The following is a 15,375-nucleotide window of genomic DNA, read 5'->3' as shown; positions in this document are numbered from 1 at the left end:
GTCTGGGGGAGCAGGAATTTGGGCAAGGCCACCACATCCAAGCGCCATGTAAAGCTTACCATGAGGCAAACATCACCACCATCTCTCTCTCTCTTTTGAATAACGCCATCTGATAGATGGCGCATGATAAGTTCACATGATAGATCTAGAAACCTTCATGGTACAGAGCTTTGTCTAGAGAGCTGGGGGTAAGCAGGTCACCAAAATGGAATACACAGCATTTTCTCTAGTCCCTTTGGTAAAGCAATCTTGCCCTCAAGTCCACATTCTTATTTTCTCAGGACTGTAGATTCGCCAAGAGAATGCATGGGGGCGGAGGCCACCCTGGTGACCACATTTCAGGTACTCCCAAGTGGAAAAGATCATAGCTCCACCTTGGAATATGACAAAACCGCATGAAATCTGAAAAACATTGGGTATTCTCCACCTAATGTCTGACCAATTAGTTGTCATCTGACCACACAATCTTATGCAAAAGCACAGAGTTGAACCTGCATTTCTTCAGGCAGGTCTGACAATGCACAAACCATCTCATTGTGCAACTGCATCAGTCTAGTCATGACATTATATCAATTATGATTCTTACTCAAGACTACAATCAAAAGGGCACCCATCCTCATATTGCTTGCCGTTTTAGCTCAAATGGAAGAGATTTAGAACATTAACCTGTTCAATAACCTACAGTACATGTAGAGATTGTGTGCACATAGAGAAAATAATATCAAAGATGGGAGCGAGGCAAATATGACAAGCTATTCCCCCTCACTCTTTGGGGTATAAGAAATCCTCTTTTCTGGTCTTCAGCTCAATTTGACATATTGTGTGACACTGGTCCATTGAGTGGCAATTCTCACTCTGAGTGGAGACAACAAAGTTATTCTCGTCAGGTTCTTATGGGGGTACTGGCTGGTTTTGAGAACCACCACCCCACCCCCTGCTAAAAGACAGAATCTCATTGGCACTGAAGATAGACACAAAAAGCTGGAGTAACTCAGTGGGAAAGGCAGCATCTCAGGAGAGAAGGAATGGGTGATGTTTCGGGTCGAGACCCTTCTTCAGATTGATTAGGGATAAGGGAAACGAGAGACATAGACGGTGGTGTGGAGAGATAACGAACAATGAATGAAAGATATGCAAAAAAGTAACGATGATAAAGGAAACAGGCCATTGTTAGCTATTTGTGCGGTGAATGAGAAGCTAGTGTGACTTGGGTGGTGGAGGCATAGAAAGAGAGGAAATGCCGGGGCTACATGAAGTGAGAGAAAGCAAAATTCATTGCTGGACTGTAAGCTGCCCAAACGAAATATAAGATACTGTTCTTCCAATTTGTGTTTAGCCTCACTCTGGCAATGGAGAAGACTTAGAACAGAAAGGTCTGTGTAGGAATGGGAAGGAGAATTAAAGTGTCCAGCAACGGGAGTTCAGGTAGGTTCAGGCGGGCTGAACGAAGGTGTTCCGCAAAACGATCGGCCAGTCTGTGTTTGGTCTCGCCAATGTATAAGAGTCCACATCTTGAACAACTGATACAGTAGATGAGGTTGGAGGAGGTGCAAGTGAACCTCTGCCTAACCTGAAAGGACTGTCGTGGTCCCTGGACAGAGCAGAGGGTGGAGATACAGCGACAGGTGTTGCATCTTCTACGGTTGCAGGGGAAGGTACCTGGGGAGGGGTTGGTTTGGGATGAGTTACCCAGGGAGTTGCGGAGGGAACGGTCTCTGCAGAAGGCGGAACGGGGTGGAGATGGGAAAATGTGGCTCGTGGTGGGATCCCATTGGACGTGGCGGAAATATTGGAGAATTATGTGTTGTATGCGACGGCTGATGGGTGGAAGGTAAGGACTAGAGGGACTCTGTCTCTGTTGCGACTAGGGGGAGGGGGAGCAAGGGCGGAGCTGTGGGGTACCAAGGAGACACGAATGAGGGCCACATCTATGAAGGGAGAGGGGAACCCCCATTCCCTAAACAATGAGGACTTCTTGGATGTCCAGGTACAGAACATCTCATCTTGGGAACAGATGTGGTGTAGACAGAGGAATTGGGAGTAGGGGATAGAGTCTTTGCAGGATGTAGGGTGGGAAGAAATGGAGTCGAGATACTTGTGGGAGTCAGTGGGTTTTTAATAGACATCAGTCAATAGTCTATTTCCTGTGATGGAGACTGTTAGATCAAGAAAGGGGAGGGAGGAGTCAGAGATGGTCCAAGTAAATTTGAGTGCTAGAAGAAAATTGGTGGTGAAGTTGATAAAGTTCTGCATGGATGCAGGAGGTAACACCGATGCAGTCATCAAGGTAACAGAGATAGAGTTCGGGCATAGGGCCAAGCTTGGAACGAGGATTGTTCAACATACCCTACAAAGTGGGAGGCATAGCTGGGGCCCATGCGGGTACCCATAGCTATGCCTTGGACCTGGAGGAAGTGGGAGGAGTCAAATGACAAGTTGTAGTGGGTGAGGACCAGCTCCGCTAGGAGGAGTAGAGTGTTAGTGGAGGGAAATTGGATGGTTCTGTGGCCAAGGAAGAAACGGAGGGCTTTAAGGACTTCCTGATGGGGGACTGAACGTCCATAGTAAAGATGAGGAAGTGGGAGCTCATTAAAGAGACGAAGGGCACGTGTGGTATCTTGGACATAGGTCGGGAGAGATTGGACCGGGGGGGGGGGGGGGGGAGAGATAGGATGAAGGTTAGGAATAAGGGAAATGAGAGGTATAGATAGTGATGTGGAGAGATAAAGCACAATGTATGAAAGATATGCAAAAAAGTAACGATGACAGGCCATTGTTAGCTGTTTGTAGGATGAAAATTAGAAGCTAGTGCGACTTGGGTGGGGGAGGGAACGCCGGGGCTAACTGAAGTGAGAGAAATCAATATTCATACCACTGGGCTGTAAGCTGCCCATGCAAAATATGGTACTGATGTACACTTCGATGTTGCTTGCAGAAAATCTGGGAACGCTCTCCCTTCCCACCATAGTATCTCTCTTCCCATGGCACATCAATGTTTTGCTGCTTTATGGCTGCCTTGTGCTGTGGGGATGGTTGCTTCTGACAGCAAAGTGGCAAAGTATCAGCAGCTCCATTGAATTTAGGCTGGTCCCAGTGTTAGTGTTTCTTTCTGGCAATGCCAACCTCTGTTTCCCACTTATTTTTGACCAAATTCACAATCTATTAAGAAGAGCCTGTGTTATCACGACATGGGGCAAATGTAATCAGAATTTTCCACCTCCAAAAGCAGGAAATTAGCTTGCAATTTTAAAGGCCATATTCAGATATACTTCTATTTGTTTAATTGATCCTATTAAATTTGTCTAAATTATTTAACATTGTGCGTTTATATTTTCAGTATCAGATTGGCTTTGTATTAGGTTGAGAATGGAGCATCATATCAGCTAAAAGCCCTGTCCCACTGTACGAGTTCTTCAAGAGCTCTCCCGAGTTTAAAAAAAAATCAAACTCGTGGAAGCACGTAGAATGTACATAGCGGGTACGTCTGAGGTCGGAGACATCTCTTAGCGGCTCGTAACGCTAACGGCAGGCACTCGGGAAACGTGATAAGCTCGGGAAGACTCGGGAAGATTTTTCAACATGTTGAAAAATGTCCACGAGAGCCCCGATTACTTACGAGCGGCCATTACCGTAAATCTCCGAGTTCGAATCAGGGCAAACTCGGGAAAACTCTTGAATGAACTCGTACAGTGGAACGGGGCTTTAAGAGTTTTACATTGTCTTGACCAGCATTTAACACTAAAAAACATCTAGTTACGGGATTCAGTATATATCCAAACAATGGCCATTTTTCATGGGATGCGTGTAGCAGGCCTCATTTCAATCTTACTCAGACTGCCTCCCTTCACATTTCTCCAATAAATCAATGACAGTATTGCTACTGTTACCAGTTCTCCCACAGAACTCAGATACCACGTTATTAGCTGTCAAATTCCACCTTGTCTCACTTAAATATGGTCCATTTCTGACCCTCCCTTTCCATTTCTTGACTTATTTATCTCCATCTCTAGGGATAGGTTATGAATTAATGTACCATTTTTAAAATGCAGAGAGCAGCAAGAGCATTTTCAACTTAAGTGAGGCATAATGTAGGACTATAGAACACCATCCTCAAATTTACTGCCCATGAAATGTGTGCATGTTTCTGACATCAAGCGGCAGGCAATCATCTGAAGCATACGAGAAGTACTCGATCAATCTGCCCATAGTGCTTCAGGAGCAGGAAATGCTACTGCAACTTAGTCATTCATAATTAATTTCTTCCTTGTCATAGCATTGCTCATAACATGTTTGGATAGGAAGAAATAAATTATGAATGAACCTCTTGGGTGTTATTCACTATTCCACAGAGGTCCATGTTTCCACACAAAATTAATGTATCATGTCTTGCACACAAATATAAAATCACTGATATATACAGAGTAAATTTAAGTAAAAGTATATTTAAGTAAATGTGAAAGTTCATTGAAAAAAGTTGATAAATTTTCACCTAATACATAAATGAAATTTACAGATACTAATCTGCAAACATCAGTCAATAAACTTTCGATATTATTTGACATTTGGTATTAGTTAAGTAAATGGAGATCACTTTAAATCTGCACGTTCCTGCAATCGATTAAAAAAAAAGCAAACTTTGATACTGCTTTTGTTCATGCATTGTCAAATAAGTTGTCTTCACATTATCAGTAGTTATAAAGGACACATCTTTGAGATCGTAAATAGTAATTGGTTTTTTTTTAATGAGCTATCAACTAATCAATGAACACATTATTCTGCCATAAATGTCTAACTTACATTTGAATTTTAAATAATGGCTGCTCTAAATGGTGGAAAGTGTACCTTAAATTCCGATAGCCATTCCTCCACCACCCCTTTGTCTGCTGCCATCATCTTCTCACATCTGCTCTGCTTGAGTCAACCTTTAAAAGGGCATATGCCAGGGTTAGAATCACTGGTTCAGAAATAAATACACCTTAACTTTAAAACATTTTAAAGTGACTATTTTTATATTCTTTGACAATTGGGATCAATTCATTACAAAAAATTATGTGTAGGAAAGAACTGCAGATGCTGGTTTAAATCGAAGGCAGACACTTTTAGTCCTTGCTTTCCCTCTCTCTCCGGCATGTTGGCCTTCATAACAAGAGGAGTTGAATATAGGAGCAAAGAAGTCCTTCTGCAGTTGTACAGGGCCCTTGTGAGACCACACCTGGAGTATTCTGTGCAGTTTTGGTCCCCTAATTTGAGGAAGGCCATTCTTGCTATTGAGGGAGTGCAGCGTAGGTTTACAAGGTTAATTCCCGGGATGGCGGAACTGTCATATGCTGAGAGAATGGAGCGGCTGGCCTTGTATACTCTAGAATTTAGAAGGATGAGAGGGATCTTATTGAAACATATAAGATTGTTAAGGGTTTGGGCATGCTAGAGGCAGGAACCATGTTCCCGATGTTGGAGGATTCCAGAACCAGGAGCCATAGTTTAAGAATAAGGGGTAAGCCATTTAGAACGGAGATGTGGAATTCTCCGCCTCAGAGGGCAGTGGAGGCTGGTTCTCGGGATACTTTCAAGAGAGAGCTAGATAGGGCTCTTAAAGATAGCGGAGTCAGGGGATATGGGGAGAAGGCAGGAACGGGGTACAGATTGGGGATGATCAGCCATGATCACATTGAATGCGGTGCTGGCTCGAAGAGCCGAATGGCCTACTCCTTCACCTATTGCCTATCGTCTATCCCCTCCCCCTTCCCAGTTCTCCCAGCAGTCTTACTGTCTCCGAGTACATTTTATCTCTGTACCGCTCATTCCCGACATCAGTCTGAAAATAATTGTTATGCAAGCATCAATTTAGCACAAGTACAGTGCACTAATATTGTACATTTTGTCACTTAATCAATGGAAATTCAAATGTGGTTCCTTGAATCTAATCAGTATAGTTTCTGGCTACCAAGCAATCTTCCAGAGGCTGCAGCAGAATGACTAAAAGTCCACAGATGTTAACCTCATGTTTTACCGAAGGCAGCAGCATGCTAGTGAGAAAACATTTTGGAGAACTTAGGCCATAAGATTTTTTTAGGATTTAACCCTATATTTTATCAAAAGGGGCACTCAAATACTAAATGAATAGAGCTTTTTTAATTTTTGCAAATCTTCCCCGTGTAATTTATGGGATCAGAACCAAGTTTTCTTCCCATCCTCCTCTCACTAACCCATTACGTGGAATTACAGGATAATCTTACGAAGATTGAGCTATGCCACTGGACTCCATGGGAAGTCTAGTGTAGAGTATCTTAGGATACCATTTAACATTAAATAGGTTTCCTTTCATCTAAGTTGAATATTGCCATTTGCAGTAAAAAGCAGGTAATTATCCCCACTGGAACTAATTTTGAACACAGCAGGAAAGTTCAATTTCAACAACAATCTTATAATTAAACTGAACTAAATTTCTTAGTTTTTAAATATTAAAAATTAAACATTCAATATAGTTATTGGATGCTTAAATAGACAAAGCTTTATGTGCTGCTGTAAAGTACCAGTTTGTAGCTCTTAGCCGTCATAGCATTAAGGCACAAGTATATGGCAATAATTGCTTCAGTTTTAGATTTGAAATAACAGCCGTCAAGTCAAGTCAAGAGAGTTCATTGTCATGTGTCCCTTTGTCAGCTGTCCTTTTGCCATGTCATTATTTATGCAATTTCCTTTTTAAACTTCCCTCTTTAACATTTGCATAAAGATTGCATTGGACAAAACAACTACCAGACTCCACTATTTAAATAGTTAGCAATAGTCAAGAGGTATGAACGGGCACACAAATGCTTAAAACAGGGTGAAAATTGAGCAAGTAAAAACCTGAACACAGATATTAGAGTTCACATTCTTATTTATTGGTTATATTCATTTAAAATATAGGACAAGAAATTCTTGCTTGCTGCAGCACAACAAAATATAGTAAGCATAAATACAGAACAGTTCAGTGTGTTTATATAGCAGAGACTATATATATACACATAAATAAACAGATACAAAGTGCAATAGGCTGTTATAGTTCAATTCGTTTGATGGCGAGTTTAATAGCCAGATGGCTGTGGGGAAGAAGCTGTTCATGAACCTGGATGTACCAGATTTCAGGCTCCTGTACCTTCTACCTGATAGCAGCGGAGAGATGAGTGTGTGGCCAGGAAGGTGTGGGTCCTTAATGATGCTGGCAGCCTTTTTGAGGCAGCAACTGCGATAGATCCCTTCGATGGTGGGGAGGTCAGAGCCGATGATGGACTGGACAGTGGTCGCTACTTTCTGCATTCTTTTCCGCTCCTGGATGCTCAAGTTGCCGAACCAAGCCACGATGCAACCGGTCAGCATGCTCTCTACGAAGGCTGCCAGCATCATCAATCCTGGCCACACACTCATCTCTCCGCTCTCTACTGTGCGCCTGTAGAAGTTCGAGAGTCCTCTTTGACATACCGACTCTCCGTAATCTTCTCAGGAAGTAGAGACGCTGATGTGCTTTCTTTACAATTGCATCAGTGTGCTGGGACCAGGAAAGATCTTTGGAAATATGCACGCCCACGAATTTGAAGTTCTTGACCCTTTCCACGGAATTGTGGGTCCCTATCCTACCCCTTCCAAAGTCCACAATCAGTTCCTTGGTTTTGCTGGTGTTGAGAGCCCGGTTATTGGGCTGGCACCATTTGGTCAATCGGTCGATCTCACTTCTATACTCTTGACTCGTCACCATCAACAATTCATCCCACATCAGTGTCGTCATTAATGATGGGAGTTCGCATTATGTCCGGCTACGCAGTCATGAGTATAAAGCAGGGGGCTGAGCACGTAGCCTTGAGGTGCTCCCGTGCTGATTGTTATCGAGGATGACACATTTCCACCCATACGGACTGTGGTCTGTGGATGAGGAAGTCGAGCATCCAATTGCAGAGGGATGCGCAGAGACCCAGATCTGAGAGCTTGGTAACCAGCTTGGAGGGGATGATCGTATGTAACGCCGAGCTGTAGTTAATGAATAACAGCCTGACATATCAGTTTTTGTTGTCCAAGTGGTCCAGAGCGGAGTGGAGAGCCAGTGAGATTGCATCCACCGTTGATCTGTTGTGGCGGTAAGCGAACTGCAGTGGGTTGAGGTTCTTGTCGAGGTAGGAGTTGATATGCGCCATAATCAACCTCTCAAAGCACTTCATCACCACAGACATTGGTGCCACTGGTCGATAGTCATTGAGGCATGTCATTTTGCTCATCTTGGGCACCAAAGGTGATGGAAAGGTGATATCTGCCTTAAGGAGGCATTTAAACACATCTGTGCAATTACAAACACCTTTAAAGCCATGAGTCCCAAACATTATGGTGCCCTGAAATGGGGGGGGACTATGTATAAACGCAGCTGTAATTTCTACTTGATGAAACCAAAATGTATAAAAATACCCTTTAATAAAATCTGACAATGTGCACTTTAACCACATGTGATTTTTTTCCTATTTCAAATCTCAAATTGTGGAGTACAGAGACAGATAAATAAATGTTGGGTCTTTGTCCCAAACATTATGGAGGGCACTGTCTAAAGGCATATTCTAAAAAAAGATCTTTCTTTCCAGGTGAACTGGAAATAAATATCTCACAGATAAGATGTGGCCTGTGAATGTGCACTAATGAATGTAGTAACCATTTAACAAAAGATAAAATTTCAAGGATAATTAAGCTTAATATTCAGATTTTTTCTTCCGTAAAAATCTTTTTTCAATGTAGCAAATCCACAAAAGAAACCATTATTTGCTATTGATTTCTGTGATATTTAATCTGGCACTGGACCAGCTGGCTACAACCGAGCCTCTTCCAGATTAGGCTTTAGATCTATAATGTCATCCATTTGCATTCACAGTATTAGCTTAATATGTTTGAAGAGTACAAACATGAAACTCAATTTAGATGTTGCGGGGAATGGTAAACAATGTGCTCAGCCATTCATTACATTTGTATTTTCCCAGACACTCCTTGGCCTCCAGCATGGCAAGTCGTCACCTTTTCATTATTGAAGCAAACAAAGAACCGTAGACAGCACCTAGGGTCACCAAATTAGAATTATTAAGCACTCAAACAGGTCCTATGCCCCATTATGTTCAAACATTCATCAATACTGATCTCATTTTCTAGCACTTGGCATTGAGCCTTTTATGCCTTGAGAATTCAATTGCTCGTCTTGGTGCTACGAAAATGTTAAAAGTCACTGCCTTCACCCCCTCCATCCCCAACACCAAGGCAGCACATTTCAGATTCCAAATCCCTGTTTTTTTACCTTGATTATCCACTTTATTTATTTTTTTGTTTAGTTTAGAGATACAGGCCCTTCGGCCCACCGACTCCTCGCCGATTAGCGATCGCAGCACACTAACACTGTCCTACACACACTAGGGACAATTTTACACATACACCAAGCCAATGAACCTACAAACCTGTACGAATTTGGAATGAGGGAGGAAACTGAAGATCTCTGAGAAAACCCACGCAGTGTCACGGGGAGAACGTACAAACTCCGTACAGACAGCACCCGTAGTCGGGATCGAACCCGGGTTTCTGGCACTGCAAGCGCTGTAATGCAACAACTCTAACACTGCGCCGCCATATCTGCTCCTCAATTTTGTATACCTAGATAATGTTAAAGATTCCATGACAGATAAACATAATAAGATAATATTACTGAAATTTAAACTTAATCGAATTTTATCGGCAAGAGTAATAAGACTATTCCAAATTACAAAACAGGAACATTTTGCGTTTGGTGACAAACCACATAAGCTTTTAGCTTGCCAATTGAAAAAACAAGAAAAGGAAAATACTAGTAAAATTAAAAAGAATTTAGATAACTGTAATCTTCCAAAACTGGACCTTTTGGAACAAGAGGAAATTGGAGCTCAAATTACAATCAAAGAAATAGGTGAAACAATAAAATCGTTGAAAAATGGTAAGACACCGGGACCAGATGGTTTTAGTAATGAATTTTATAAAAAGTTTCATGAGATAACGACCCCTTATTTATTTAATTTATACTCCCATGCTTTTAAAGAAAACAAACTACCTGAAACACTAACAGAATCAACTATTACGCTTATTCCAAAATAAGATAAAGATTTAGAAGATCCGGGCTCATACAGAGCTATATTACTTTTAAATACAGATCAGAAAATCTTAGCAAAGACTTTAGCAAGAAGATTAAGCAAATATATTAGTAAATTGATAAACCCTGATCAAACGGGGTTTATACCCAAAAGATACTCATTTAATAATTTGAGACGTCTGTTTAATATAATGTACTCGCATAAAGTAGAGGAAGAAGATATATCAATTATTTCTTTGGATGCAGAGAAAGCATTTGATCAGGTAGAGTGGCAATACTTATATAAAGTACTACAAAAATTTAATATGGGAGAGAATTTTATAACATGGGTAAAATTATTGTATGATAAACCGATGGCAAGAATTTTAACTAACAACATGTTATCTCAAAAATGTCAACTATCAAGGGGTAATAGGCAGGGATGTGCGTTATCACCCCTGCTATTTGCCCTTATGATAGAACCCCTGGCTGAAAGTATAAGAATTCATCCGAATATTCAGGGCTATAATACCAGGGACTCAAAGAATAAAATCTCATTATATGCAGACGATATACTTTTATATATTACAAAGTCACAAACGAGCATACCAAATTTGTTAAATTTAATAGAGGAATTTGTGTCTTTTTCTGGATATAGAATAAACTGGAATAAAAGTGAAATCATGACATTAAAACCTCCAGAACCTACACACTTATTGAAGTTCCCCTTTAAAATCGCAACAGAAAAATTTAAATATTTGGGTATTCAGATTACTAGAAAATATAAAGCATTATTCAACGCTAATTTCATACCTTTATTAAATAAACTTAATACGCTGATTAAATTTTGGAAAACACTTCCTTTATCATTATTAGGTAGAATAAATGCAATAAAAATGATCTTCCTACCACAATTACTATACCTATTTCAGTCTATACCGGTATATATACCAAAATATATATTTTTTAAATTAGACTAATATTACTAATTTTATTTGGAACTATAGATCACATAGAATTACAAAAAAACACTTACGTAAACCAAAAGAGGTCGGGGGACTTTCACTTCCGAATTTTATGTATTATTACTGGGCAGTGCATATTAAGAATATAATTTATTGGCTGGATAGTTCTACCCAACAGACAGAATGGATAAAAATGGAGAAAGAGGGTTGTCATCCTTGTAATATAGGAACGATCCTCTTCTCCCCCGAAAAAACTGAATAACACAATATATAAGAAGAACCCAATTATATATGGTACAATAAGAATTTGAAAACAAATAAAATTATCTTTAAAATTAAGAAATTTATCATTGTTAATGCCAATTGCGAATAACCCTTTATTTAAACCATCTCTTATTGATAAAACATATAACCAATGGGAAAGTCTCGGAATTAGAAGGATCGGGGATATGTACGAAATGGGAAACCTACTATCATTCCAACAATTACAATTAAAATTTAAACTGAAAAACAGCCAATATTTTAAATATCTTCAGATTTGCGAGTTCATGAAAAATATATACAAGGATATCAAAAAATAACTCCTGAATTATTGGAAGAAGCAATGAATATTGAAGCTGACTCACAAAAATTAATATCATATTTATATAATAGTATTCTAAATATAGACCTACCATCGACAGAGGTACTTAGAGAAGAGTGGGAACGGGAACTAATGATAAAAATTACGACGGTTACATGGGAAAAGTATTTGATATATATTCACAAATGTTCGATTAATGTAAGACATAATCTAATTCAATTTAACATTTTACATAGATTATATTATTCAAAAACAAGATTGAACAAATTTTATCCAAATATATCCCCCATTTGTGATAAATGTCTACCCCAAAACGCAACTATAACAGTCTCCTGCACAAAACTTTATAGATTTTGGAGTGATATTTTCAAAATATTTACAAAATTATTCAAGATAAGAATGGAACCTAATACTGAAATGATTATATTTGGAGTAATGGAAGATGGGAATAAATTGAACACATCTCAAAATTTATTTTTTAACTATGGTTTAATAATAGCAAAAAAATGAATACTTAAATTTTGGAAAAATACATCAATACCAACGCTTAAAATGTGGATTGCAAATATGTTGGACACCGCACATCTTGAGGAAATGCGATTCCTCCTAATGGATAAATCAGACCAATTCATAACGAGTTGGTCTCCATTTGTGGTCTTCTTGGAATCATATGGTGCAACACAATTGTAAAAACTAACTGTTTCAGGACTGGACGAGGGTTGGTTAAGATTATAAACAATTATCTCCTTTTTTTTCTTTCTTTAGGTCTTATTCTCTTTTTTCTACTTTCTTTTCCTCAACTTTCTTCACTCATTCGTCTTTCTTCTTTTTCTTCACACACTATATATCTCACGCTTTTCTATCCTTTACTATCTCATTTCTTTTTCTTATTCTAATATTTCTTTAATATAACAAAAAAAATAAGAAGCTGTACATAAAATATATTATGCAAATATATATTAGGCACTTTGGTGCCATATGATTTTTTAATTTGTATACCTTATACGCTTCATATGCTCCAAGGAAAAGGAACCAACCTGACAGTCTCACCTCATCACCCATCATGCTAAACAACATCCGGGCAAATCCCTCTTATACTGCAGTACAATGAAGTCCTTGCGATGGTTGACCAGAACAGCACACAGTACTCCAAATGTGGCCTAAACAATTTTTTATTGAATTGCACCATAATCTTCCTACTTTTTGTTAACCCTGACTAATGAAGTGTACGTATCCTTTGTGTCTTCTTAACCACCAAGATTCCCCTGTTCCTTTACACTTGCTGGGGCTAATCATTCATTTTGTATGTCCAGTCTTATTGAACCTTCCAAAATGTATCACCTCACATTCAGGGTTAAATTCTATCTGCTTTTGCTCGGCCCATGACATTACCTTACCAATACCATCCTGTTGTTTGCGTCTATGCTTCACAACATCACTAACCATGTCATGTGCAGTTGCTAATTATACCTCCTACATTCAGATTGAATCGCTAATACAAAAGTGTTTCAGTACCGATCACTGTAATATACCACTGATCACGGACTTCTAAACACAAAAACAATCCTCCACCATCATCCTCCACTTGTAATTACCAAGTCTTTTTTAGGATCCAGTGCGCTCTAACGTTGTTTGACCAGGTACCATATGAAATCTACATAGACTACTTTAATAGTTTTCCTTCATTAATACACTTTGTTACCTCTTGGAAACATTTAATCAAATTGCTCAGAAAGGACCTCCCCCTAACAAAGCCACATTGACTATCCTGGGCTCTCACTTAACTTTTTTTACCTGTTGCCAGCCAGGCAACTTAGGCAGCTATTTAGGTTGCCAAATGACAGTTTAGGTGGTCAATTTAAGATGGCTTGCATGACGTGTGCGATAATGTTCTCGAACGAAGTGCGTAGTTACCAGTCGGAATTATGCTCAATGAAGCATTCACACATTATTTCTGCTTCAAATAAAGTCACAAACTAACCATATTCACCAATGAAGACATATATACCACAATGTCATGCAGCAAAGTTACAATACAGTATCTCAACTCTTTTTACACATTGCAATTAATGCAATTTCTATTATTTCTTTCCACTTCCCAACAAAAAGGTGGTTGGATTATTAGCGTATGATCAACCTGTGTCAATAAATCCTGGACCATGGTTGTAGTGGCCATTTGGCCTATTTTGCATGTCATTGTGGATGGCATGTTCCTTTAAATTTTAGCCAGCCCGTTATAATGTGGGTGGGATTTTATGACGTGTCTTGGGGCGTGTTTATGCAGCTTAACTGCTTGTGTGTTAGTTTAGTTGAGAATTCGTTTTGGACAGGAGAGGGAGAAGGTTTATCCTTCGACCTTCGACCACATGTCGAGCCACAGGTCAAGCATGTCAAGCCTCATGTGAAGAAGAAGACACGAGGAGTTTTCTAGTATCTGAAGCAATGCGCTGGAGTTCGAAGAAGATTGCTGGAACAAGTCGGAAAACCTTGGATGTATCTTACTGTTTTATATCTACAATAAAGAAAATATTCATTAAAAGACTGTGTGCTGAAGCTTTATAAAAGTAGAAGCTCTGAAAGTCTCTGAGGCAGCTTGCATGCGTACCGAAGATATTCCCCTTATCCCCTCTCGCCAAATTAGTGGCTAGGGAGTTAATTTCCTGAAAGATCTGAAAAATCTGCCGCTACATTAAGTCGAAGGATACCTCCGGCAGGGGGTAATTGCCAGTCCCAGAGATTGGGACAGAAGAAGATAAGTAAAAGCGAACCTCCGGCGGGGGTAAATACCAGTCCCTGAGATAGGGACAGAAGATCGAAGTGCGAAGGCTAAGACCTAGGAGAGGTGCGGCCAGAGCAGGACGAAGGCTAAGACCTAGGAGAGGTGCAGCCAAAGAAGATTGGTTCCAATCGTGGAACTGAAGAAGATCTCGGCCAGGAAGAGCCTTGAGGTCTATCAACAGCATCGGAACACATCGGAAGACGTATCACTGAATTGTGAGTACGAATTGATTATTACCTTTTGAATTAAAATTACGGTTTTAATTGAAAGAATTCTGTAATAGAGCTCAAAAAGCTGTTTTCTCCAGCGTGTCTGGGAAAGGCAGACCGACCTTGGATTGTTTTGAATCAAAGAGATAAAGGAGCATTCCATTGGAATTAGCATCATTTATTTTGCACCTGGAATTAGAGAGAGGTTCTCTACATTATCAGTATGTTTTAGTTTTGGAAGAAATTGTTGATAATAACAAAGTCACTCAGAAGCAGAGACTTTTTTCGACTAATTTAAAGACTTGGCAATCTGCCAAGACCTCTTTTAAATCATGAAGGAAGATGAGGGCAGAGCTATGCCAGAAGAGCCACTAGGTGGTGAAGAAAGACCAGCCAGACAACTTAAACTCACTGAGAAAGGTCGAAGTCATGTTCTCAAGGAGGCTGAATTGGATAGGAACAAGTTGGGGAAGACGGTTAGGAAGCTGTTTTGAAAGTGTGAAGACACTCATGGAATCAGAAGAGAACCAGGACAAGGTGGAAGAGAAATTACGCCTGATAAGTAGCCTTAACCATGAGCTGAAAGAGAAGCAGGACACACTGCTGGATGAAGAGCGTTCTCAAGAGGAGCGTGAAAGACATTTTAAGTGGGATTCCGAAAATACGGAGTATTATGACGAATCCATGGAAGTTGTAGAAGGATGGTTAGAGCAAGTTAGCAAAAGTAAAGGTAGCAGAAA

General features: G+C 39.8%; 1 protein-coding gene across 5 annotated transcripts in view; it reads right to left on the bottom strand.

Moving 5' to 3' along the window:
- The window catches only part of hycc1 (hyccin PI4KA lipid kinase complex subunit 1), an 80,093-nt gene that overhangs the window by 48,718 nt on the left and 16,000 nt on the right, over positions 1-15,375 (bottom strand). For all 5 annotated transcript variants that reach the window (XM_055661271.1, XM_055661288.1, XM_055661280.1 and 2 more), the window contains exon 2: positions 4,843-4,922. In XM_055661271.1, the coding sequence (XP_055517246.1) occupies positions 4,843-4,893 (51 nt within the window). In that variant the 5' untranslated portion in view covers positions 4,894-4,922. The remainder of the gene's footprint in view (positions 1-4,842; positions 4,923-15,375) is intronic.

This window comes from Leucoraja erinacea, chromosome 2, assembly GCF_028641065.1.
Source record: "Leucoraja erinacea ecotype New England chromosome 2, Leri_hhj_1, whole genome shotgun sequence".
Taxonomy (NCBI): Eukaryota; Metazoa; Chordata; class Chondrichthyes; order Rajiformes; family Rajidae; genus Leucoraja; species Leucoraja erinaceus.
This window is presented reverse-complemented; position numbering and strand designations above follow the sequence as displayed.